General features: G+C 49.5%; 1 protein-coding gene across 8 annotated transcripts in view; it reads left to right on the top strand.

Moving 5' to 3' along the window:
* RBM38 (RNA binding motif protein 38) overlaps nucleotides 1–26,871 on the top strand; it is a 95,844-nt gene that overhangs the window by 52,932 nt on the left and 16,041 nt on the right. For 2 of the 8 annotated variants that reach the window (XR_009048469.1, XR_009048468.1), the window contains exon 4: nucleotides 25,578–25,770. The exons of 4 other annotated variants lie outside the window; for them this stretch is intronic. Coding sequence is in view for 1 of the 4 variants with exons in the window: in XM_057703059.1 (XP_057559042.1) it covers nucleotides 25,578–25,602 (25 nt within the window). In the remaining 3 variants the exon portion in view is untranslated. Of the gene's footprint in view, nucleotides 1–25,577; nucleotides 25,862–26,871 lie in introns of those variants that run through there. 2 more of the 8 variants (XR_009048470.1, XM_057703059.1) reach the window with 2 other exon arrangements.

The raw sequence follows: 26,871 nt of genomic DNA, 5'->3' as shown, positions 1-26,871 counted from the left end.
TTTTATTTGACTTAGAAGAATTGAGTCAAGTGATGCCTCCTGCCTCCACGGCTGCACCCTTCTCTCCCCAGGCACTCCGTCTGGACCCTGTCCTCTCTGGACTGCAGTAGGAAGAGAGACAGACTGCTCTCCTGGGCCGGTGGGGAGACATGGACTTGCTGGGCTCAAAGCCTCCTTTCAAAGATAGAAGAACCTGAACGTGCCTCAAATCTGGGTTAAATACTGCTTTTGTCGTTGATCAGCTGTGTGAGACAGTTTTTCTCTGACCCTCAGGCTCCTTCTCTGCAGGATGTAGGTTCTGACAGGGGCAGGTTAGTTGAACCCGCGTGGAGCAGCATTGGGGGTGGTCGCGTGGCTGGGCTCTGTGGTTTCTCCACGTCTATGGAGAGAACTTTTGCACGGTGTGGGGCGTGCTTGGTGGGGCGTGCTGTCCATCTGTAATCACCCCGGAGGCTGGACGCCCTGAGAACGGGGCCTGGTCTCTGTCTGTGGCCACCTCCGCTGGCGCCGCCTCAGGTGTGAAGTGAGGAGTTAATCCCTGCCTTGAGCTCCCACGTTCCTCCTGCTACGCGGCGCCACCGCCCCGCCCCGCCAAACCCCCCCCCCCCCCCCACCCAGGGCCCTGGCTGCTCTGCAGTGTCGCCAGTGCCAGAGCCCTTTCGTTTTGTTCTGAGGGCCCACCTCCCTCCCCTCCCCTGTGCGCCCCTATCCCAAGGCCTCCAGTGGGTCCCAGGGCCTCAGGAAGGAGCGTGTCCCCACGTCTGCAGGCTCAAGGTCCGTTCTGGCTGCAGTGGCCAGAGGCACCCGCGGACATCCTGGGGAGGTCGTGCCTGTGCTCCAGGTCCCGTTGGGTGCTGGCTCCATCCTGCAGGGTGCTTGGGGGGGGCGGTGGGAAGGCTCAAAGTGCCCACCTACTGCCTGCCGTGGATCAGGTGTCCCCTACATGTGAGCTGATTCTCTTCCGAGACCACGGGAACCAGGGAAGTGCATTTCTGGCATGGTGGCAAACGTCCGGCAGCTGCTGGCTGCTGGCCTCTGATTGGCTTATCTCCTAGAGCTGCCTGGTGACGCCTGACTTTTCCCAGAGTCCCCTCCCCTCCTCCCACTGCCCCTCTTGATGAAGGTGTGGGCCACTCTGACCTCTAGATCGATATGCACTTTGACCCATGAGGAGCTATTGGGGGAGGTGAGGTGGGGGGCCAGGCTGCTTGGGGAAAGTATCTGTTAACAGTGGTCTCCAGACTTCACTTTCTGAAGGCAGAGAGAGCCCTGAGCAAGGCCGGCTTCAGGGGCATGTGACCTGGGTAGTCACACAGGCCCTTGAACTCTGAAGGACCCCATGCGTGGTTTAATGCTCTGCTGTCACTCTCTGGGAAGTCTCGCTACTTTTTGAACAAGGGCCCCAAATTTTCTTTTTTCGCCGGGCCCTGCCCTTGGACTTTGGGGCTGGTCGGGGCCCTGAGGTTGCCCCTCCTCCCACAGGAAGAGCCCCTGTTTTCCACAAACATTCACAAATGTCGGCTCCCCCCTGAGAGGAGTCCCTTTGATGTGGCCCCACTGGGGGCGGTTTATTCATTCTGGCTCAGGGGCCCCTCTCAGAGCTGCCACTCCCCATTTTTGATCCTCCAGCCTTTTCTTTAATTTGCAGCCTTTTTCGGGCCATAGATTCAGAGTCTGAGCCGGTGCCAGGCTGACCTCTGCTGCTGCAGCATCTCGCGGAGTCCTCACGGCACCCTCCTAGAATGGAAGCAGTGGTCAGTCTGTTTGACGCGTGGGAAGTCGAAGCTGGGAGGCGGGTGCAGCAGGCGGAGATGGCCCTGAGTCCAGGCTGAGAGCCCGGACCCTTAACAGACGCTTCCTGCCCACAAGGACAGAAGTCGCGGCTGCAGAGGTCGGAGGAGAGACGAGCGGGTCCTGGGTCCACGTCCTCCTCTCCTCTGCGATTTCCCTTCCCCAGTGCTTGCTCTGTGCTGGGGACAGTGTAAGACTTTGAGGTGCTCGAGGTCCGTGGCTGCATCACTGGGGTGGGGGTCGGCCGCCCAGGGCGCCCGTCAGTGGGGGCCACGTGTGGTTCGTACCAGGAGCCAGCCTGGGCCTCGCCTGGGCTGGCAGAGTGGTCTCCCTGGGGACCCGAGGGAACGGCTGAGCCAGGGTTCCCAGGGCTGGGTTCTAAGGAGCTTTTTAAAGCCATTTCCTGGGCTCGAGAGAGGAAGATGCCAATTAAGTGCCTGGCTGAAGCGTGAGACCCAAATGTCCTTGAGCCCAGTTACAGAGCTTCCTCAAGTTTCTGTCCCGGCCCAGCATGGCATCTGGAGTCAAATGGGCCTGGGGACCTTTCTTTAGAGTCCCTGACGAGGAGAGAAGCCTGAGCAGAACTTTCAGGACTGTATGTGCCCACCAGTGCCCCACGGACTCCTTACAATCCATGCCCTGGGGGTGCTGATGTGGCGGGTACCGGGAGAAAGAGAGAGGGAGAGGAGGAAAGAAAGTAGAAGGGAAAGAAAGAGAGGTGGAGAGGGAGCGAGGACAGGAGGAAGGAAGGAAGGAAGGAAGGAAGGAAGGAAGGAAGGAAGGAAGGAAGGAAGTTAGAAAGGGCAGGCTCTGTGGAAGAGAAGTCCCGGGGGCGGGGGTGATGCTGTGTAGTGGTGACTGGCGCAAGCTTTGCCATCAGAGTCCTAGGACCTAATCCCAGCCCCATCACGGATGGCTGTGACTCAGGGCCTCAGTTTCCTCCTTTGAAAATGGGCTACTGACAGTTCCTGCTTGGTGGGCTGGGGTGAGGAGGAAGAGAGCCTGATGCCCGGCAGAAGCTCAGACTGTGTGGGTTTTATGTTATACGACAAAAGGTTGATCTTTCCAGAGAACCGCCTGATTCAGGACTCCTCTGCAGAGACAGGTTTGTCATCAGGCATTCAAAAATTCTTTTGAAAGAACACCTGAAGGTGGGGGAAATCACATATCATGTTTTAACTACCGGGGAGTGGGCTTGGGGTAGAAGATTCTGGAAAGGAAGTTGAATTTTGTGCCTTGTATACTTTTGTATGTACAAGCTCCCTGAGACTGCTTGTGAACTTGAACGGATGCCCTTGAAGTTGCAAAGATAGTACAGAGTGTTCGCATACGTCCCTCACTCAGTTCGCATTTCCCGTAACGTGGTCCTGCTGCGTGTCCTGCACCGACACTCACACATCATTCCTCACTCAGTGCTGGACCTGATGTAGAGTCCACAGTGTGTTCACGTCAGGATTGCATCCAGGGTGCACTTTGCATTTAGTGCTCATGTCTCCTTTGTCCTCTGGTCTGTGACAGTCTCCCCATCATTCCTTGTTTTTGGTGATCTTGGCCATTTTGGGGAGTACAGCTCAGGTGTTTCGTGAGACGTCCCCCAATCTGGGTCTGCCTGATGTTTTCCTCATGGTTAGATCGGGGTTTGGAGTTTCTGGAAAGAAGACCACAGAGGTGAAATGCCTTCCTGTCACATCCTACCAGGGGTTACATGATAATCACATGGCATTGTTTTTACTTTTTAGCCATTCTGGAAAACTAAATAATACTATATCTTTCCACCCAAAGTGTGGAGATGTGTAAACCTGTCTCTAGGAGCCACAGAGGTCTCCACACCAAAGTGATCTCCAAGGGTCACTCTGGGGGAGGGTGACGGGGACCAGTAATGGGAGAGGTAAGCGGGGACATGAACTCCATACGTTATATTTTCATTTTTACAAGCTATTTGCTTTTTCTATGAAATGGTAATTTGATGTGGAGTAGCTCCACGAGCCTACTCACTGCACGGAACTAAACACGTGCAGGTATACACATACATATACATGTACACACACAAGTACACAAACACATATATACATATATATACATATGCACACGTACACAAACACACACACACAAGTGCAAGCAAACTGGGGAAATCTGAATAAAATGAGTGGCTGGTAGCCACGTCAGTATCCGGGCTGTGATGTTACTCTATAGTTTTGCGAGGTGTTACCACCAGGGGAAATGAGGTTAAGGTACATGGGATCTCTCTGTATTATTTCTTACCACTTCATGGGTATCTACAATTATCTAAAAATTGAGAGCTTAATTTCAAATAAATGCACCAAAGGCTTCTGATTGTTCACAGAATTAAATCCAAGACCCTCCATGCTCTGGCCCCACCCACCCCAGCACACACCTGAGTTCCCACCTGTGGTCCACACATCCGCCTCCCTGGCCTGCTTTCAGGCTCTCCTGCCGCAGTGTCCTCCCACCTCAGGGCCTTTGCACGTGCTGTTCCTCTGCCTGGGTAGCTCCACACTCCCCAGGTCCACTTCCCCCAGGTCTGTCCTAGTTGTCCTTAAAGTTTCATTTCAAGTGTCACTTCCTCTGGGAAGGGTGTCCCTCCCAATGGGGTCCATCAGCTCTGCCTGCAGCACCCCGCACCTCTCCTTCGACGCTCCCAAAGCATGACTATGTGGTTGTGTGATTATTGGTTTCATGTCCACCTTCCCTCTAGACAGTGAGGTCATATGGGCCCCAGGGCTAAGTAGGCCCTCAATAAATACTTGTTGGATGAATAAATGGATGAATGAATGAATGAAAATAGCCTTCGCTCCTCAGTCTGAAACAGGGCCAGAATTTTAATCCTGGCGGTGAAGATGCCAAACCTCCCACCAGAATGAAACTTGTGTTCTCCTCTGGCTGCTTCTGGTGCACCCTGCCTTGGATGAAGTGGCTGTTTGATTTGCGGAGGGTATGGGCTCGTGGGAAGGAAGTTTGAAGATTTTGTTTCCCACAGGCTCTGGAAGGCCAGCAAGGCATTAAGAAATATCTTTCATCAAACCTTAATTCAGCGCTGAGCGGGGATTTAATCTCTGCAAGATAAGCTTATTCCAGGAGTGCAAACAGACACCGTCTGTGGACTACCCGCTGCTGCTCTGCTCGGAGAAGCAGGCCTGGATCTGCTCGGACAGCAGCTTCAGCCCAGGCATGTGAGGAAAAAGTCTGCAGGCGTGGATTTTCTCTTCATGCCTCTCAACCAAAGTTTTGGGAGGTGTTTGAGGATGTCCTTTTGAGACCAGGCTCAAGGCAGGTTGAGATGCCCCCAGGGGTCAGCTGATCTCACCTGGACACAGAGGCTGTCCCTCTAAGCTCTGCCTGCTGGTCCTCCTCCCTGCAGCCATCGCAGCCTCGGTTTCCCCATCCGTAAGAGGACCAGGTGCTCGGCTAACTTGAATGTGTGCAGGTGTGCGTGTGTGTGTGTGACTTGTGCAACATTTCCCTCCCATGTAGAACGTCTCAAAACGGTAGTGGATGTGCCGTTTGCAAGCTCACTCCCTCTCGCCCTCTTACTCGTGATGGAGGAAATCCCAGGCGATGCCTTTGGCTGCTACGTGTGTAGCTTCGCGGCCAACTCAACTTCCGTCAGAAGCTTGTATTTTCACATACAAAACAGCGCGTGCAAACGCGATTGTGCTCGGGGAGCCCTCGCTTGCCTGCTCGGCACCCGGCACGTGGCAAGCTCGCACTAGCAGGTCGAGGGTGGGTAGGCCCCAAAGTTGTGCCCCCCGCCAAGTTACGTCCGCCTTGGAGCCTGTGAATGTGACCTTATTGGGAAAAGGGTCTTTGCAGATGTAATCAAGTTAAGGATCTCAAAATGAAGTCATCCTGGATCAGGGTGGGCCCCAAGTCCAATGACAAATGTCCTTGAGAGGAGAGGAGAGGAGAGAAGGGGAAGGGAGGGGAGGGGAGGGGAGAGGAGAAGGGAAGGGAAGGGAAAGGAAGGGAAGAAGAGAAGAGAAGAGAAGAGGAGAAGAGAAGAGAAGAGAGAGAAGAGAAGAGAAGGGGACACACAGGGAGAAGCCGTGTGATAGTGGAGGCAGAGACGGGATTCATGCGGCCACAAGCCCAGGACCCCTGGGGCCACCAGGAGAGGATCCTCCCCGAGAGCCTGCAGAGGGAGAGAGGCTCTGTCAACAACTTGACGTTGGACTCCAGCCTCCAGAACTGTGAGAGAAGAAATTTGTGTTGTTTTTAGCCCCCGGGTTCGTGGTGCATTGTCGCATCAGACACGGGGAAATGAATGCAGACGCCGTAAATGGGTGTGACGGTAATGAACCTTCCACCTTGTCATTCGACGGGAGCTCACATCCCTGTCTCCGTTAGGCTCTGTGTGGTTTCCCCGTGGCTGCAGAGGCCTGAGAGTGAAAGTCTTGCGTTTGTGGGCGTCCCCTCCCCCACGCCTTCCTGCGCCACTCCCCGGAGGGGGAAGGCCCGCCTCTCTACCTCTCTCGCTGCAGGAGTTTTAGGAACCTTCTCTGACATCCTGCAGTCTGACTTGGCCAGTTTTCTTGCTGAAATCAGACCTTAGCACAACACGCCAGCAGGCTGACTTCCTGGAGGCTGCACCTCCCCCACAGGCCCAGGTGGATGGATGGGCAGAAGGCTCAGGTGTGTTGTCCTGGGGGAAGCGATTTCTTCCAATTCCAAGAAACCCTAAGTCCCGAGGACTTCCCTAAGGACAGCCTTCAGCTCTCACAGGCAGAGAAACTGGAGGGTACGGGAGAACATTTAGCATATACTGAGGGGATCTGGATACAAGTGAGTCCTCAGGGGAGAGCAGTGGGGCAGAGGCGTTTGTTCTGGAACGGGATGCAGCTGGCCGTGAATCCCTCTCCACCTGTATTAGCTGTTGGACAGAGTGCAAGCTACACCATCTCTCTGAGCCTTACTCTGTTCAGCCGCAAAGGGGATGGTATCGGTGCTGAGGGCACAGATGGAGGCACTGAAGCTGATGTTCTAAGGACACCCTGTGCTGGTGCCCCTGGGCTTGTGCAACCCAGCGCTGTGGACGCAGAGGGAAGGCATCCCAAGTCCGTGCCTCTTAAGATGCGCCAGCCCTGTGTGACTTAAGGGGGTGCCTCCTGGGGCCACCTCTGGGGAAGTCTGGGGAATAATCACCCAGACCAGGCCCCCAGCAGGAATCTGCTGCTTTCAACCCAGAGAACAACTTGTCAGGCCTGTCTCCATCTCCCTGTGGTTCTCGAAACTCAACGTGTCTGAAGCTGAAATTTCCACGGTTGGCCCCCACCGGCTCTTTGTCTCCCAGTGCCCATTGCCAAATCCTCTGGTTTCTATTTTCAGTTTGGTTTCCTGCATCCAGGCCTCCCTGGTCTGTCTCTCCCTCCCTCCAGACCCGGACCATCGGAAGCACGCGTCCTCAACTCCGAAAAGGCACGTGGTGTCCGTGGCAAAGTCCTTCCCTGCTTGCTGGGGCTCTGGCATGTGGGGTGTTTGCTGCTGGCGTGGTGACTGCTCTCCGCTGTGACCCACGCTGGACTGGGACGTGCCCCCCATCCTGGTCACAGAGAGAAGGACCCCTGCGGCCCATGTGCGGACACACTGAGCTCTGGCTCCCCCGCTACCTGTGGGAGCCTGCGTCCTGCCTGCCGGGAGGACTCCTTCCTCTAAGCTCGCCCTCTGAGGGCTGCTTCACCCGAATGCCTTTCTCGATTGTCTGAGCCTTTCCTTATTCCTCCAGACCTGCTTCGAGAGTCACTTGTGATGACCCCGCTCAGCCCCTCAAAGGTTTCCCTGGGTCTTCTTGGCCTCCATGCTGTGGATGTGAACTTGACTCTGCTTTCTAGCTGACCATGATGAGCATTTTTCAGCTCTCCAAAAAGCTTCTGCCTATATTATCTCATTTAATTCCTGCAGTGGAGGCTGGAGGGTGTGAACCTTACTGGCCCCATTTCACAGTGGGGAAACTGAGGCCCCACAGCTCAGGCCACTGCCCAAAGCCACACAGGAAGCAGGGGGCAGAAATGGGGTGTAGACACAGGGCAATGTCAAGTCTGAGCCCCTGTTGCTTCCATCCTGGGGCAGGGAGCCCTGCTGAAACCCTTGCAGCAGGACTGAGGCCAGGGTGAGGCGTGGCCCTGCGCACGGAAAGCACTGTCATCAAGATAAATACAATGCTAGATTTAAAAAAAAAAATTACAACCAGTGCCCCCCAAATCCACAAGGTGCAAAATATGAAACGTTTATCACAGACCGGCTGCAGCCCTGTGCCAGCACCATCCTGCCTCACTGGCCTGGCCCTAAACCCAGCCCTGGTGCCAATGAACATGATTTACACAAACAGATGTTGGCTGGGGGCCGGAGCTGACCAATTTGAATGTTCAAATTGAAGGCTTCAAACTGAATGTGCTGCCTCCCCACCACCACCCAGTTTTTATTATGTAAACTTTCCAGCAGGCGGAAAAGGTGCAAGAATGAGTACAGCAGATCCTGTGGTGTGTGTGTATCCCTTTTATCTCCGTCCCTGGACCGTGAGCACCTCAAGGCCACGGGCAGCCAGGGCAGCTGTCGAGGGCGAGGGTTCACGCACTTCACACAAGGGCTGCGTCTCGGGCCCCCCCCAGACCTGCTGCATCAGGTCTGCGCCCAGCAAGACCCCGGGGCGTCTGTGGGCATAGTCAGGCTTTGCAGTCAGACACACCTGAGTTCAGGTCCTCGCCCTGGCACTTTCTGGCTCTTCCGTTGCGCAGGGAGCGTCAAGTGCTGGGGGTTCTGCCATGTCCTCCGTAGACACAATCTCATTCATTGTCATAATAACCCAGCAGCTTTCAGCCCGTGATTTTGTCCCCCAGAAGACACGTGGTGATGTCTGGAGACGTTTCGGTGGTCACAGCTGGGCGGGGCTGCTGCTGGCATCTTGTGAGTAGGTGCCGCTAAGCCTCGCGCCCACCCCATGCAGGACAGCCCCCACGGCGCAGCGTGATCGAGCCCAAGCAGCTGTGATGCCGAGGCCGAGAAACCCTGCCTCGTGAGCCGGCCGCTGTCATTATCTCCGTCTTGCAGAGAAGGAAACTGAGGCTTAAGGAGGGGAGGGTTCCAAAGCCACCACAGAAGAGGTAGGTGGGGGCCGTGACAGCCTCCCCGCCGCCCCAGGAGGGTTACTGTAGCAATGCGAGCGCTTATTCTGACAACAGACTTTTTACAGAGCGTCTCCCCTGGGTTAAGTGCTGGAATGACACGTGCGTGTGCGGGCACACAGTCTGCTTTCAGTCAGTGCTGCCGCTGGTCAAACCAGAGGCGCGTCGTGTTTGCTGAGCACTCGGGAACGGTATCTCAGCCGTTACCCATTAGACGCCAAAGGGTCCAGCTCTGACGTTATTCCTTTTTGTGTTTTCACTTGGACACAGAGAGGTCCTTGTGGGGGGGCTTGCTGGTGTTTTCCACTCCCTGACCCCAAGTTCTAGGTCCCGGTGCAGAGCTGAGCTGCCATGGTGGGTCCCCAGAGCCCTGGGGTTCATGGCTGGGGCAACACCCCAACGCAGCTCATCTGGGGAGCAGATGTGCTATATACAAACCTCCACCCGGAGGCCCTGAGAGGTGACAGAGGGAGCCCGGTTCCTGGGACTGTGGTTTCCAGTAACACGCCTGGCCGATCCAGCAATATTCAGGACATACTTCTGCTCAAAAATGATGCCTTGTTTCTCTGAAATTTAAATTTAACTGGGCGTCCTGTATTTTACCTGCAACCCTACTTCCTGGACCTCCCTCCTCTCTCCCCTCCCCTCCTTTATTATTTTATGTAAAACATATTGAGGCGTAAAACATACAAACCGAAAAGGGCACACATCTTCATCGACCAGATGCACGCATCTTCACAAAGGGAACACACACAGGGAACCGGCACCGAGGTCTGGAAAGAGAACGTGACCCCCGAAGCTTCCTCGTGGCCCTCTGGTCCCCACTGTCCCACCCCGGGGTTACCGTTGTCCTTACTTTCAGCTCACACATGGACCCTGCCTGCCTTCCAGTGAGCTAAGCACGGAAGCACACAGGGGTTCTCCTGGTCTGGCCTCCTTCTCACAAGGATGTGCGTCCCTGTGGCTGGTGCCGCATCTTCCTCAGCGATCGGGAATATCCCAGCATCAGATACACCGCCCTTTTTGTCTCCACCCCCTGTTGATGGGCATTTGGATTATTTCTAGTTTGGGGCTCTGATAAGTAAAGCTGCTGAGAGCACGCTCACACAATCCTGCTTTAAGGATCACCCCCACGCTGCACATCCATCCCCAGTTATCATACGAGGCGTCTGGTTGATCTGTCCAGCTGTCTCCCTGTTGACTGGAGGCCCCACAGGAGCCGGGCTGGCCGTTCCGTCTGGTACCCAGCCCCTAGCACATTGCCTGCACGTAGTAGGTGCTTAGTGTGGACTTGGGGGACTGAAAGGACATCTGCTCCCTCTCTCCCTGGGCATCTTGGGTCAGGCTCTCCTGGGAACGGTGTCCATCAAGACTTAAGGTTGGGGCACAGAACTTGGATTTGCATGCACTTTGACTGTGGACCCAGGCAACTGCCAGGCAAATGTTAGGGAAATGGGCCCCTGGGGCTCTGGCCGAGGAAGAGATGGAGGGGTTTGTGGAGCAGGAACCGGCTTCCGCACAGCCTGCCGGCCGGGCTACCACCTACATCGATGTCATATTTATACCTCCTAGCTTCCATGGGCTGCCTGCACTCTCAGCAGACGTCGCCAGTGGGAACATCCCTGGGCTTCTTAAATGCCTCCAGGCACCCCGAGTCCAGCAGCTCAGAGCTGGATAATAAAGGCCGATAAGGACTCCAAGCCCAGCACCAGCCCGGCCCCGCAGCTCCGCAGACCTGTGCTATCAATCCTGTAAAAATAGCCTGCTCCTAGCTATTCTGGGCCCTGGAAAGCCTCGGAGAGACACACTGTTCTGAGGAGGACCAAGAGGGAGCCCAGAGCAGCTGAGAGGGGAGACGGAGGCCCACACGCAAATCCAGCTTCAGGCATTTTCCAGCAAATGGGAATGTTTCTAAAAATTGCAAATTAGCGCCCAGTACATGAGAACCATGGGAATGTTCACGTGAAAATGCAGTTCCTGCCTCTCCCTACTGGCCTGCCCAGAAGGCATTTGAATTCTGGCCCTGGGTTGACTTGGTCCTGTTGGCAGGGTGGGGGTGGGGGGAGGGGTTGCCGCTGAACCTCTCATTTTCCCCGCGAGAACGCTGGCTGCACCGAGGTTCGCAGCTCAGGTGTGAGGTGCCTTTAGAAATCCTATCGCATCCCAGCTGAAAAGTTCTCCCTTCTGTTTAAACAACTCACCCTTCAAATTAACTCAGTTTCTCAAAGTCTCTCTTTTTCTCTGTTAAAAAAATATTAAAAGCAAATTTAAGGACATTTTTATAAAGGGGGGGCGCTGTAACCCCACCCCCCACCGGCTCAGCTGCCTGTGATGCGGCATATTCCCTTCCTGTGGCACCACCAGAGGTGGACCTGCCTCTGCTGAGTGGCCTCAGAGCACCAGGATGAAGAACGGGTCTTGTCAAAGTGGCTGCCCGGTCCTCTGCTGTCCCTGTCCCGAGATGCACACGTGGGCCGTGGCTGTTTCCTGAGGGGGTCTCAGCATTGGTATCCATGTCCTGGGTTCTCCGTCTTCGTTCTCCCACTGGTGAGCCTCAGTTTCCCCATCTGTGAAATGGGCGAGGTGACCTACCTCACAGGTGGTTGCGTGGATGCGGGGCTGCTGCCGTGGAGGGTTGAGCCCAGGGCTGGGGTAGGCGAGCCCAGGGCTGGAGTAGGCGAGCCCACCCCCAGGTGGCATCCTCAGCTCAGCATCCCTCCTGCTCGCTGTTCAGGCTGCTCAGGCTGTTTCGATGTCGCCTTGCTCTCCCACCATTGCAAGGCAGTCCTGCACCCACAATCTTCCTTCCCTTTTCTTTGTTTCCTTCCCCTGCTCTCTCTCCCTCCTTTCTTCGCTCCTTAGATGAGGTTCTTCAGAGCGACATAGCGTGATTGTTTAGTAGGGCAGGCCTGGCTTCAAGGTCAAGCCTTGTCAGCGCCAGGCTGAGTGTGAGGACAAACAGCTTGAGGAGGGCAATCAGTGGGAGCGGAGTGGGGGCTGCAGGTCCCTGAACCAGCCCCCCAGCATCTGCCAGACCCTGGCCTGGCCTCCCCTCTGGACACGGAGCCTCTTTGCATATGCAAAGGAGCTGTCAACCTCCCCAGGCCAGGGTGCCATTCCTGCCACCTGCTCTGGAAGGGGAGGCTGCGGCCACTGGGTCCTTCCAAGGGGCTGAGTTAGGGACCCTGCATCAAGGGCAGGAGAGGAGCCCGCATCCCTTGGGGTGGTGGAGAGAGATGCTGAGGGCTTTCCCTCCTGCTCTGCTTCTTCTCTCCTCCTCTCTGTCTCTCCCTGTCTCTGTCTCTCTGTGTGTCTCTTTCTCCCTCTCTCTCTCCCCTTCCCGTCTCCCTCTCTGGCAGGGACCGGGGGTTATAGTGATGATGCTTATTAACTTGCAGGAGGGGGACAATCAGCCTTCAGCAGAGACCAAATGAAACCTGGAGAGCCCAAGTTGGAATCCTGGCTTAGAATCCCATTAAGCCTCTTTGTCTGTAAAGTCAGGGTGGCCATTCTACCAACCTCAGAGTGTTGTTGTGATGAGGGCATCGTGGGCATTGCTGCTCCCAATCCAGGACCTTTGCACGTGCTGTTTCCCCTGCCTGGCATCCCCCTCTCGCATGACTCACTCCCTCTTTATTCAAATGTCAAGTTCTGGGACCATCTTTTGAAAAAACATACTACATCCCTCCTTCCCTTCCTAGCATTCCCTATCCCCACCCTTGCTGTATTTTTCTCTGTAGCACAGACCTCCCTCTGCCCACCAGGCATTTTACTTCTTTCTTTACTTCTTGGACGGTAAGGTCTGCCAAGGGCGAGGGTCTCCCTGTGTTTTCTCCCAGCACTTAGTGTCCTGCAAACACTAGGTGCTTTGTAAATATCTGGGAACACAATGAGTACATTGAATAAATGGTTTGCTTCCTTCTCATCATGAGTAATGAAAACGTAGTCTGATCTTGCATCTGAGTCACCAGGATGTTGGGATGCCGGTACCTCCTCAAAGAAATGAAGGAGCAGCGCGGAGGTGTCCCATCTCTGGAACGGAGAGCAGAGAGGACCACAGTCAGAGCGCAGCCGGGAGGGGTCCAGGGAGTGTGAGAATAGAAGACAAGGAAGCTCATTCACCAGGCATTGATCTGAGGAGCCCACCTAGCCAGTGTGCGGGATTGCCTGAGTGCTGGAAGCTTCCGGAAGGGTCCCGGTAGCTCCTCAGGTGTCTGCGCCAGGAAGCAGACTTGTGGACAGCCAGACTCAGTGCGGATGGTGGTCAGTGTCCTGGGAAGCAGGCCCAGTGGGCGAGCGGTTCTGGTGAGTCAAGAGAAACAGGAACTCTGAATTTTAGTGAGCGATTAGCTCGTTTAAAAACACCAGCAATTAATTCAAATTAAGCAGGGGAGGGAGTAATCGTGTCCATTGTTTGGATGTAGCCTGTAGGTGGCCAGTGTGAGGTCTTGGCTTCATGTCTATCACCATTTTTCTTCACTGCAGTATCTGTGGGGGTTAGACATTATTGCTCCTTTTAGAGAGGAGGAAAGAGATTCAGGAGGTGAAGCTGTTTACTCAGGGTCGCTATGGTAGGCAGAATAACGGCCCCCCAAACATGTCCCCATCCTTATCCCTATAACCTGTGACGTCCCCTTATGTGGCAGGAAAACTAAAGCTGCAGATGGAATTAGTGTTGCTAATCAGCTGACTTTAAAATAGGGAGAGTGTCCTGGATTATCCAGGGGGCCCAAAGTCATCACAAGGTCCTTTAAATGTGGGAGACAGAGACAGGAGAGTCAGAGGGAGAAAAATAAGACGAGTCTTTCCCGGCTTTGAAGGTGGAAGAGGCCATGAGCCAGTGGCTGTGGGCAGCCTCCGGACGCTGGGAAAGGCCAGCAACTGGATCCTCCCTAGAGCCTCGTGGGGTCTCCCTGCCCAGGTTTGAATCCTGGCTCCATCTTTGAGCTGTGTGGCCTGGGGCATGTTTCTTAACTTCTCTGAACTTTGCTTTCCACATTGCAAAAGGGGAATAATGATGGCATCTTTCCCAAGGGGTGGTTGTGAAGATGACATGAGATAATCAGTGTAAACCCCTTGAACTAGGACTAGCCCATCACCCAGAGGCTCCCGATCACTATTAGTACTGTTAGGGGGGCAGCGCTTAAGGCTCTGAGCTCACACTCCAGCGGTGGGCCCGGTGGGCACCCTGCGTAAGCCGTGGGCTTCATTTGGGCACGTGTGTGAGCGGTGGCCAGGGCTGGAGAGTGGGGGCAGGGAAGAGGGGGCACTGTTGTCTCCCAGGCTTGCATTTCCTGTGAATAAAAGTTCTAAAAAGCAGCAACCTCCATCTTCCTTGCTTTGGGCTCTGCCTTTTACAGTCCATCTGAGATGGCTTTGACCTCAGATTTCAACACTCCTCTCAGCGCGGTGGATGCCTATTTGTGGTGCCCTCCAAAATTCCAGAGTTGCTTCGAAAGGGCAGAGGCCGTCCAGCACCACCCCATGTCACCCTCAACCCCCCTTGCAGCCACATGAGTTGTCCCCAGCCTATAGACATTATTAAAATAATAACAATAATAGAAAACACTTGCTTGGCACGAAGCACCAGGTCTGTGCCAAACACACTTCCCCGTGTTGTCTCATTTCACGATCTCAGGAGTCCAAGAGGTGGCCTGTCCTACAGAGAGGGAAACTGAGGCACAGAGAGGTTGAGTAACCCATCTCTCAGATGAGGAGATGAAGCTCAGAGGCAGTAACTAGCTCTGCATCCCTTACAAATGGGAGGTGGCAGCTGGAATCCGAGGCCAGGCTGGTCTTACTCAGAGCCTATGCTCTCTCTTCTGTCATATGATTAAACAGCACTTCCAGATTTTTAATTTCCCCCCAAAATACCACCATCCTCACAGACACCGGCTGAGCACATTTGGAAGTGGGACAGATGAGGAAAAACTCGGTTTCTATTGGCTACTCTGATAGATGTCCTTGCAAAACCATATGGCTTTGCAAAGAGAAACTTGAGTCATGAAAGATAGATGTGTTGCCGTCTAAGGCAGATTTTGGGAGCCCCACGCTATGAGCTGTGCAACTTAGAAATACTGTTCACTATTAGGTTGCTTGTGCCATTTGGAAAGGAATTTAAATCCCCCATCAAGTAAATGAATGGCTATTAGTTTGAAAGAATGGGGTTGGAGTTCCACTTCTTTCTAAATAAAGCCCCGGGAAGACAAAAAGGACAAGGGCAAGTTACAGGTTAGTTTTTCTGTGTGCTTGTAAAATTGCTGGATGTGTGCAAATGAAGGCAAACATAGTCATGAAGATATTAACTTCAACTCACGGCAAGAGGGCCACTTTCATTTTATTTTTTTAAATTATAGTTGATTTATAATATTGTGTTAATTTCAGGTGAAAAGCATGCCACTTTTAAACTCATTTTTTTTAATCAAAAATATTTGAAAAGAACTTTTCAACACTGCTTTGATAAATGGAAAACACTATCACTTGCTAGAAATAGTAATAATTACCATCATTATTATTAGTGACATTTTGAACATTTACCCTGTGGCAGGAAGTGCCAGAATGCTTTACAGACTGTGTGATACGTTCATCCTCACAGATGAGTGAGGCTGGTACCATTATTCCCATTTTACAGATGAGGAAACTGACATTAACGTCCTCTTTCAGTCTGTTCACAGTAGGGGTCTCCAGTGAGGACATGAAACTAACTCGAATTCATCTTTTTAATGCACCCGAATCGCCATGTTCCCCTTTCCTCTTCCCTCATTTCGCCCAGCTCCTCTTCTTTTTATTTATTTATTTATCATTGGCTGAGTTGGGTCTTCGTTGCTGTATGTGGGCTTTCTCTAGCTGTGGTGAGCCTGCTTTTCTCATCTGCAAGATGAGGGGACAGGGGGCAACACTGCCCCTCTCTCAGGGAGCTGTTGTCACGATTGCGTTCATATTTTAGGTTAGAACAGAGCCTGGCACAGAGCAAATGCACAGCAATGTTAACAACAACATTATGTGTTATCGTGCTGTATAAGATCTACTTATCTGCATATCATGTTTATAACAAGCAATACTGGTTTTCCATTTATCGTAGTTGTGAAGTTTTATGTAAAAATAAATGTTTTGATTTTTTTTTAAGTGAGTTGAAAATAAGTATCTGTGCAATGATACCCAGATATGGTCCAGACCCTGAGATGGTATCAAATGACGGGTTAACACCACCAATAGGGTGATGGTGACTCAACTGGGGGCGGCTCCTAGAATCCATACCCTGGTCACCTGGGGACGGGCACCACGGTGGCCTGGAGCGTGGGCATCAGTGTAGAGAGGCCAAGGCTCTTTGCAGAAGCCTGAGATGCTTTGCCAGAGACTCCAGATGGGCTGCCACCGTGGGCTTCCCCACCTTGTGTGCTCTGAATGTGCGGCCTCCGCCCCAGACCCGGGCTGGTATTTTTAGCACACAGGCACCCTGCACAGCCTCATACACTCTGACCAAATTTAGAAATTGCAAGAGGTCTTTGCACTTCCACGTCCTGGGTAGGAGCAATGAATGAACAGGCCCTGCCCCGCCGCCTGTCCAGCTAGAGCCCACCTTAACGTTTGCCAGGCTCTGTCTGCTGACTGGTGAGAAGCCCAAGATTTATTTTGCAGTGAGAGAAAGCAAGTTGCAGAATCACATGTGTGGTCCTGGTCTACTTCTGCAAAAACAAAACAACCCCCATGTGCACAGCCTGAGAGGGGCATGGGGCAGGCTGCTACCAATGGACATGGGGGTGTGCAGGGCAGATTAAGGGGTGGACTTAGAAACTGGGGAGATGAGTGACTCTGTCCTTTATGTTTATATAAGTAAAGCTTTATATTTCCTGTTAAAACAGGTACGGATAGCTTCCGAAATTTGAAAACCTTGAGCACCAAAAAAATTTAAATATAGCCCAAGATTGAAAAGCCACAAGCCGAATGCTCATGTGGGATGCAACAGTCAGCCCAGGGCCTCTGAGGCTCTGTGTGATGGACCCTCACTGTTTCTGACTACTGGACATCCACTCCCCAGTCCCTAATGCTCTCTCAGATGTGCCCAGGACACTATTGCTCCCCGTTTTGGTCCACTGGGTGCTGACTCCACCCCCAGTTCCAGGGAGGGGCGTGGCCAAGGCTGTCCAATCGGAGCACTGCATGGCCCTGGTTCTTCAGCACTAGGTCTCACAGCTAGCAGAGAGTTTACTGCAAACATTGTTAAAAACAGAGAACCCACGACCCCCTGCTTAAGAGCTGCTATGGAATCTGTCACACAAACTGATTCATTCCCGTCCGCCGAGCTTGTCTGAGGCTCATCTGAGCTGTGATTAGGTCTCTGCAAGCAAAGGAGACAGCACCCCGATGATTCCACACAAGCCAATGACTGAATTATCAGGAATTTTGCATATCAGCTATCAAAAGTGACCAGCATTAAAATCAGATTACATAAACATCATTAAACGAGTTCTATTAAAAACAAAGGTAATCAATACTAGGCGCTTATCTCTCCCTAATTGTTTCACCACACTTTTCTATTATCTGCACCCTTGGGGTTACTTATCTCTGTTGTCTCTATACAGTGGAGATGCTGTAGGACAGTGTGTACCTGTGTGTCTCCCCGCTCCACACACAGTGAGTCACGCTGGTAGCTTAAAAGCCACCATGGTTGGGATTTTCACACCATGGAAACTGGCAAACGCTGCAAATAGGGCTCCCCACCCCAATCTGTGGTTAAACATTTACCAGCATGGTGCTGAAAGGAGGCCTGGTCACACATGCAGAACCCTGTCTGGTCTTCAGGGACCCCAAGTAACAGGAAGGAGAGATGATAAGTATCCTCGGGGCAAGAACCACACTTGAGCTCTTGGTTTCCCCAGCATCTAGCAAGTGAGTGTCGACTGACTTGAGGAAACCGGGGTCCAAGGTCACCTGGTGGTGGGCTAGGGTCCTGATCGCAGATCCCCTGCCCCACCTTGGAATCAGCCCTTCTTGTACAGTTGTCTCTGACACCTGGATGACCAAGAGGCCCTGCTGGTAGCTGAGCCCAGATGCTCTGCTGTGGGCAGTGTAAGGGAGACTGCCCCTCCCAGTGGCCCTAATGTTCAAGGCCTTTGTCCTGAGCACTCATTTCTTAACAACTTGCAACTCTGCAAGATGGTTTTAGCAAGGGATGGGCACAGCATTTAATAACACGAGGTCCCAAGTTGAGGCAAGGGTGTCTTTTCAAAATCTGTGAAACCAACACTGAAAGGATAAACAGATAAATCCCCAATGACAGTTGAAGACCTCAACACTCTTCTCTAAGTTATTGAAAAAACAGACACAAAATCAGTAAGGATATAAAAGACCTGGAGGGCATTATCTACCATGTGACCTAAGTGACATTTTAGAACATGCCAGTCAACAACAGGATACACTCTCTTCTCAAGTGCATATGCAACAGTCACCAAGATAGACCATATTCTGGGCCAACCAAACAAACCCTAACAAATTCAAGAGAAATGATATCATACAAAGTTCATTCTTTGACCGTAATGTAATAAATCTAGAATTCACAAGCAGAAAGGTATCTGGAAAATTCCCAAATATTTAAAAATTAAATGCACTTCTAAATAACCCATGGGTCAAAGTGGAAATCTCAAGGGAAAGTAGAAAACATTCTGAACTGACTAAAAATAAAAATACAACATATCAAGATTTGTAAACTGCAACTAAAGCAGTGCTGGGAGGGAATTTTATAACATCAAGTGCTTATGTTAGAAAATAAGAAACATCTCAAATGAATTATCCAAGCTTCTACCTTAAGAAACTAGAAAAAGAATGGCAAATTTTACCTGAAGGAATGAAATTATAAAGATAAGAACAGTAATCAATGAAATTAAAATCAGGAAAAATGGGAGAGAAAATTAACAAAACAAAAAGCTGGCTATTTGAAAAGACCAGCAACATTGATAAACCTCTAGCCAGACTGACCATGACAAAGAGAAGACAAAACTTAGCAGTAATTAGGAATGAAAGAAAAGATTGCTATAGACTCCACAGACATGAACAGGATGGTAAAGGAATGTTACACATAACTTTATATCTGAAAATTTGACACCTTAGGTGAAATGGACAAATGCCTGAAAGACACGGACAACCAAAGCTCACTCAAGAAGGAATAGTTAACCTCAATAATCCCATAGCTATTAAAGACATGGAATCCACAGTTAAAGCGGAGTAGACTCCAGATCAGGTGGTTTCACTGGTAAATACCACCAGATCAGGTGGTTTCACTGGTAAATACTAATTCTACACAAACTCTTCTGGAAAACTGAAGATGAGAGAACACTTCCCAATACCAAAGATATTACAAGAAAAGAAAACTACAGCCCAGTATTGCTAGTGTACATAAATAAAAGAATCTTCAGCAAAATATTATCGTCAAATCCAGCAAAATACAAAAAGAATAATACATCATGACCAAGTGAAGTTTATCCTGGAATGCGTGGCTATTCAACATTGAAAAATCTACAATATTGGCAGATATATAAGAAACATATAATCATCTTAATTAATGTAGAAAAAGCATTTGACAGAATCGAATATTCATTCATGATTCATTCTCACCAAACTGGTAATAGAAAGAAATGTCCTCAGTGCAATAAAGGGGATTTACAAAACACCTACAGCTAACATCTTACTGTATGGCAAAAGGCTCAATGCTCTCCCCATAAATTGGGAACTGGGCAAAGATGTCCATGCTCACTACTACTATTCAGCATCATACTGGAGGCCCTAGCTAGTGCAATATGGCAAGAAAATAAAAACATAGACAGATTGTAGAAGGGAAAAAATAAAAGTGTCTCTATTTGTAGATGGCATGGTTGTCTATTTAGGTAACACCAAGGCATCTACAAAAAAATTGCCAGAACTTGTAATAAGTGAGTTTAGTAAGGTTGCAGGATACAAGGTCAATATACAAAACTTAACTGTATTTCTCTATACTAGCCATGAACAATAGGAAATCGAAATTCTAAAGACAGTACAATTTACAATAGTACCAAAAGAAGAAAAACCTCGTGAAAAGCTCGGCATAAATTCCAACAATTGTGCAAGATCTGTACACTGAAGTCTACAAAACAATGATGAACGAAATCAAAAACCTAAATAAGTGGGAAGAGATATTGTGTTCATGGATTGGAAGGCTCAATGTTGCTAAAATGATAAATTCTTCCCAAATGGATCTGTAAATTCATCCCCTCCAAAATGTACTTTTGTCCAAAAAAATGTACAAATTTATACATCTTTTGTACAAATCAACAAGTGGGTTTGTAATTTATACAGAGAGTCAACAGATCTGGAATAACCAAGACAATTTTGGGAAAAAAGAACAACGTTGGAGGACTCACATTTTCTAATTTCGATGCTTACTATAAGGCTACAGTAACCAAGACAGTGTGGTACTGATGAAAGCCTGGATCAGTAGAACAGAACGGAATCCAGAAATAGATCCCACATGTGTGGCCAATTTACTTTCAACATAGCTGCAAAGGGAATTCAATGGACAAAGGATAGTTTTTTCAACAAACGGTGCTGGAACAAGTGGTCAGCCACATGTGAAAAAAGAAACCTTGATCCGCACCTTGTATCATAAACAAAATCTGACGCAAAATGGATCCCTGACTTTCACACAAAACAAAATCACGAAACTTCTAGAAGTAAACCTAGGAAAAATCTTTGTTACTTTGCGTTATGCAGAGATGTCCTAGCCAAGACACTAAAAAAATGATTCATCACAGAAAAAGGATAAATTAGACATCATTGAAAAAATTTTTTTAAATCTTCTCTTTTTGAAAAACACTATTAAGAGAATGGAAAGAGAAGACAGAGTGAGAGAAAATACTTGCAAAATATATCTTTGATAAAGAACTTCTGTCCAGAATCTATAAATATTGGGTTGGGCAAAAAGTCTGTCCAGTTTTAAGTAAAAATAAAAGAAATTTTTCATTTTCATCGAGAATTTTATTGAACAATGTATTCACTAACCAAACAAACTTTTTTGGCCAACACAACTCTCAACCCAATTTAAAAAATGGTTAAAAGATCCGACCAGATATTTCATCAGAGAAGATACGGCGATGGCAAGTAAGCCCGTGGAAAGCTTTTCAAGCTCACTAGATATTAGTGAAAAGCAAACCAAAACCACAATGAGATATCACTACAACCTACCAGGACAACTCAAAACAAAACAAAACAAAGCAACCCCCCGACAACACCAAGTGATGGGGAGGATGTAGGCAGCTCGACCACTCATACCTGGCTGGTGGGGATACAGGTGCGTCCACGTTGGGAACTGGTTTGGTAGTTTCTTATCAAACACTATCTACCTTATGACCTACAGATCTCACCTCAAGAGAAATGAAAATATACATTTGCACAAAACCTGTACACAAGTGTTTATAACAGCTTTACTCATAATCCGCCCAAAGTGGGAACAACTCAAACCTTCTTGACCTGGTGAATGCACAGGCAAACTGTGGAACAGCCACACAGTGGACTGTCACCCCGCAATAGAAAGAAATGAACAAATAATCCAGGAAACAGCAAAGCTGAATCTCCAAGTCATTACATCAAATGAAAGAAGCCAGACTCAAGTACACAGTGTATCTGACTGGAAACATATGATTCCATCTAGCGACATTCTGGAAATGACAACCATAGGGACATAAAGAAACCAGTGGTTGCTAGGGGCTGGGAGCAGGGTACCAACAAGGGAGCACAGTGGGATTTGGGGTGGTGGTTCCATGGCCATTCGTTTGTCAAAACTCAGAATTGTACACTTAAAAGGGGGAATTTTACTCCATGTAAATTATACCTCAAAAATTAAACACATGTAAAAAAATGTATTGTTGGAAAATAGCACTAAGAATTCTAATATCCATTTCACTTAGATAGAAAGTTGTGATTAGTAAACTAATTTCTATTTGGCCAACATTTGAAAGCCCCACGTTCTCATGACTAACTTCTGATGCTTCATGAAATTTTTTAAAAACTAAATTTTTAAAAATGTGAGCAAGTATCTATCTGTACACATCCATCCATCCATCCTGACATTATTCCACCTGTTGCAATCAATGGTAAGAGTAATGGTTAAGAAGATCCAGCTGTTCTTATTCTGAAATGGGTCTTTGTCATCCGAAGTGGACTCCTACCCTGACACAGGACGGATGCAAAGTTTGCAGAGTCAGACAAATGCATTTTCCAATGTTCATGCTCTACATGACACGTTCACCGTCAGCCTGACAGTGACTCCAGTAAGGTCGGTAGATCCCGAATCTTCCCGCCAGCTCCCTCCCCGTCCCATGGGGTATGTGCTGCCACCGTGGCACAGCTGTCCCGGGCCACCTGAGTGTGGGATCTCGGTGCCAAACCATGGAGGAGGCCCAGCAAATTCCAGAACACAGGTCACATGTCGCTTCAGAGGCTTTGTCTTCTTCTGTTCCCTGTGGGACAAAAACCAGTTGACAGGCCACCAGAGAGCTGATGAGTTGCTCTTTGGGGTGGAACCACCCAGAGTAAAATGCTTAGGTCGTGGTACTGAAAGCATCTTCAGTTTTCCCAACACTGGTGAAAACAGGGAAGAAACCCAGCCTGGAGGGCAGGTGAGCAGAGTTGGCTTTGCCACAGGACTTCCCGTGGGAACTGCTGATTCTCCAGTGCCACTCGGAGCTGCTAATTCCCTGGGCTGGGGTGTCCCATTCACCAGCTCCCAGACAGTCCCAATGCCCAGAGAGATTTCTGAACCTCCACGGGCCAGGGCCTTGAAGGAGCTGGGGTTCCCCCTCACCCCCATGAAGGGATCAGGTGACAGTCAGAGGTGTTGTATGGGGGGACCTAGAGCCATGCGTCAGGAGGGCACCCACGCTGGCCTAGGCCAGTTAGGGACCAGGTGACCAGTGCAGCAAGAAGGACACACCCAAGTAACAGGAGACACTGCTCTGACCAGGACCCAGGCCCTCTGCATAGACAGGCTGCCACTGGAGCAGAAGCACCCCCAGAAAACTGGGTTGTCACCTGCAGACACACATGGCGATGCCACACTCTGGCTCTGGTCCAGGCAGGGCGGTCCTGCTCTCCTCACTGCCGACCAGCAGCTCCGGCCACACCGTCCATCCCTGAAGACACCCCACCCCACCCCCCACCTCCTCCAGCAAAGGCACCAGGGTCACCCTGAAGCTTGTGAACGCAGCTGCTCTTCCCATGTCCTGAAAACATTACGTCCATTTCGTGCTGGGGCTTCTGAGGAAAACCAGTGGGTTCACACATACGGTACTGAGTATTAACAGCTCTGCGATCACATTCTAAAATCCAGGAGCACAAAATTGAAAAAGAGTGGTCAGCAATTGTGGCCACTTCTAGGGAGACTGTCACACCAGGTGACACTTCAGTCTCCAGGGCTCAACCCAGCAGAAAATGTTCCAGGGATTTCACTGCTAAGTTGGGCACATCCATTAATAAAATTTCAACTTCCTCCAGCTCCTCCGAAAGACTCCTGTTTTCAAATATTAGCTTTTTTATTTAGGGAGTTGGCATCAGGCTTGCTAATGACACTCTGTGGCCAGGACAGAAAAAGCATATCTGTTCCTGTACTCTATTTGAAATTGATTTTTGATGCCTGGGGCAGCTGTATTTAAATCCTTCTATCCTAGCAGCAAACCTGGGTGTGTCTGTGTAGTGAAACTTTTCTTTTCTGCTTAAGACAAATTATTTAACTTGCAAAACATTTTTATGTTGTAGAAAAATCCTAAGATCCCTTTTAGAATTGTTTCATTAGTAGTCACTGATGATTTCAATGCTATAAGCATCTAACTCGCATTTTTAGGGGGGTAAAGCGGTTCTCGTGCTTTGAAATACTAGATGGGCTTCTCTCCACAAACAAATTCATTTAAAGTTTTCAAATGGCCGTTAAGTGAAAGGGCTACCTCGAGAAAGGTTAAGCACAGCTTTTCCCATCAAGTTAGTGACTGATGCTGCTGGGTTTAAAGTGACCCATTGTCTGGTGCATGTTTTCTGTTATTACTTTCCTGAAGCTGATAGTTCAGGCCTTGGGATGGAATTATAATAATTATCAGGGTGAGTCTTTTAATCAGCGACCTTTGGATTCGTCAACAAACTGTCATTAACAGGAAATGACATCACCTGCCGTCTGTCATTTGGCTGCTTCCCAGAGGAATACACCACCGTGAGAGCTATTTGCAGCCTCTTATATGGCCTCCCGTGGCTGGCTCCCAGCCACTGTGGCTCAATTAAGAGGTTTCTCTTTTTTTTTCCTTTACTGCATTTTTTGCCTCAACAAGCACGGTGAGCATCCCCTATAGTACTCATCCGCAACTGCTCAGAAAAACAAGCATACCTGTCTTTTGACATTCTAAATTGCGTATGCTATAAAAGACAACAATTTACAGAAATGAGGCTCATCACCACAGTCATGCCTTGGAAATGATACAAAAGCTACTTAAGTAGCACTACAAACGAGGCTGCCCCTTAAAGTCTGCTTTATCTGATACCCTCAATAAAAAATAAACTGCAATAAAAATATTGGGGAGGGCTTCCCTGGTGGCGCAGTGGTTGAGAATCCACCTGCCAATGCAGGGGACACAGGTTCGTGCCCTGGGCCTGGAAGATCCCACATGCCAATGAGTAACTAAGCCTGTGCACCGCAGCTACTAAGCCTGTGCTCTAGAGCCTGCGAGCCACAACTATTGAGCCCACGCTCCACAACTACCGAAGCCTGTGCATGCCTAGAGCCTGGGCTCTGTGACAAGAGAAGCCACCACACTGCGAAGCCCACACACCACAATGAAGAGTAGCCCCTGCTCTCTGCAACTACAGAAAGCCCAAGTACAGTAACAAAGACCCAACACAGCAAATAAATAAAAATAAAATAAAATTTTTAAAAAGTTGGGGAGATGTAGAAACAGTCGGTTTGAAAAGCCAAAGGTCTAAGGCTTTTCACTGAACATGCTTAAGTATAAATAACACTTCTGCTGAAGACCGATCGTCATTAAGGACACATTCCCAGGGGCTGTTCAGTAAGATTATCTATGGCTAGCCAAGTGCGTGATATTTATACTGGAAGTAATACCTGGAAAACAAGAAACTCCTGCTGTTTTCACAAGGCTGTTTAACTTTATAAGCTGCTTGAGTGCCACCCGGACTCACCCCCTTGTGGTCCCCACCCTTTCAGTGACTGACTTCTAACGATAGAGGCAACCGTTGTGCCTCAGGTGTGTTTAAAAAGCATCCTTTATACAGTAAAACTGTTGTCAAACAATGTTGTAATTTGAACACCCTTGCCCCAAAACAGAGACGTTAAATTGTGCAAGAGGTGTGCATTCCAGAACGGTTTCCTCCTGGATCGCAGGATTATTTTAAGCTGACATGTGCCGAAGGCAGTCTCTCTCCCGGCATCCTGGCCCCAAGGCCACGCGTGTCTTCTCTTCCAGGTCCTGGAAAGGCCCCTTCTCACTGAGCAACCTCAAGGGCCAGAAACCGTCCTGTGACTGTTGGAGACACACAGCTTTTTACTCACCTTTCTGTGTGGTACGAAAGTGATAGAATGAATAGCCAGGACTTTGTTGTAACCCGTGTTTATCCGTCTCCAAGGTCCGGAGTGCGTTTCCATGTATGAAAAGAGAGGCATCACCACCCTCTTGTGGACACTGGTGTCACTGCTCCTGTCCCAGAAGCCAAAGGCATCAGGAATTCCTCCTTCGATCCAGGCAGTGACGGGGATCTGGGCACACGACGGAATCAAAGCCGAGCCTCTGAGCTTAATTCTACCTAAGAGCTCATCCAGGTGGTATGCATGCAAAACACTGCAAACTACCTGTGAAAGACTGTTTCTGGGGAGTTTTTGATGTTTTTTGGATGGGGTTTCTCCATACCAACTGGGCTTATATTTTCAAACATGTTTCTTATAGTATCTGTTATTTTTAAGTTAAAAAAATTAAATTTTAGTAAAATACATGACATGGAGTTTAGCATCTTAACCATTTTTAAGTGTACAGTTCAGTAGTGTTAAGTACATTCACTTTGCAACCAATCTCTGGAACCCTTCTCGTCTTCCCAAACTGAAACTCTGTCCCCATTAGACAGTAACTCCCCCCCACCCACCCACACACAACTCCCAGCCCCTGCCAACCAGCATTCTACTTTCTGTCTCTATGAATCTGACACCTCTGGGAACCTCACATATGTGGAATCACACAGTATCTGTCCTTTTGTGGCGAGCTTATTTCACTGAGCATAATATCCTCAAGGTTCGTGCATTTGGAGCAGGTGCCGGAATTCCCTATTCCCTTCCTTTTTAAGGCTGAGTGATAGTCCACTGTATAGATGAACCACGTTTTGTTTAAACATTCATCTATCCATGGACATTGCAGCTACTTCCACCTTTGGGCTGTTGTGACTAACGCTTCCATGAACACAGGTGTACAACCATCTCTTTGAGACCCTGCTTTCCATTCTTTTGGGTCTATCCTTGGATTGCTGAATCCTCTGGTAATTCTGTTTTTAATCTTTTTGAGGACCCACTATACTGTTTCCATAGCATCTGCACCATTTTACGCGCCCACCGACAATGCACGAGGGTTCCAATTTCTACATCCTCACCAGGCAAAGAAGACTTTTTTGTAGAATCGTCATTCACATGTAACAAAGATAAGCGATTTTAAGTAATTTCATTTTATTGAGTTTTGCAAAAACATCTTTAAACAACAGTCAAAGAATAAGAAACTATTACATAAGTTCCAATAGGCCAAATTATTGCATATATCCGGCCATGGGATTTGTCTTATTATGCGATTTCAATGCATTCGCTGTCATAAAAGGAATACACTGCCTTTCCTGCTGTGAAATTGTCTCTATGTGTTCACCCCATAAAGGACTTCTGAACTTG

This window comes from Hippopotamus amphibius, chromosome 12 (assembly GCF_030028045.1).
Source record: "Hippopotamus amphibius kiboko isolate mHipAmp2 chromosome 12, mHipAmp2.hap2, whole genome shotgun sequence".
Taxonomy (NCBI): Eukaryota; Metazoa; Chordata; class Mammalia; order Artiodactyla; family Hippopotamidae; genus Hippopotamus; species Hippopotamus amphibius.
The sequence above is the reverse complement of the archived record's forward strand: the minus strand, read 5'-3'. Positions and strand labels throughout refer to the sequence as shown.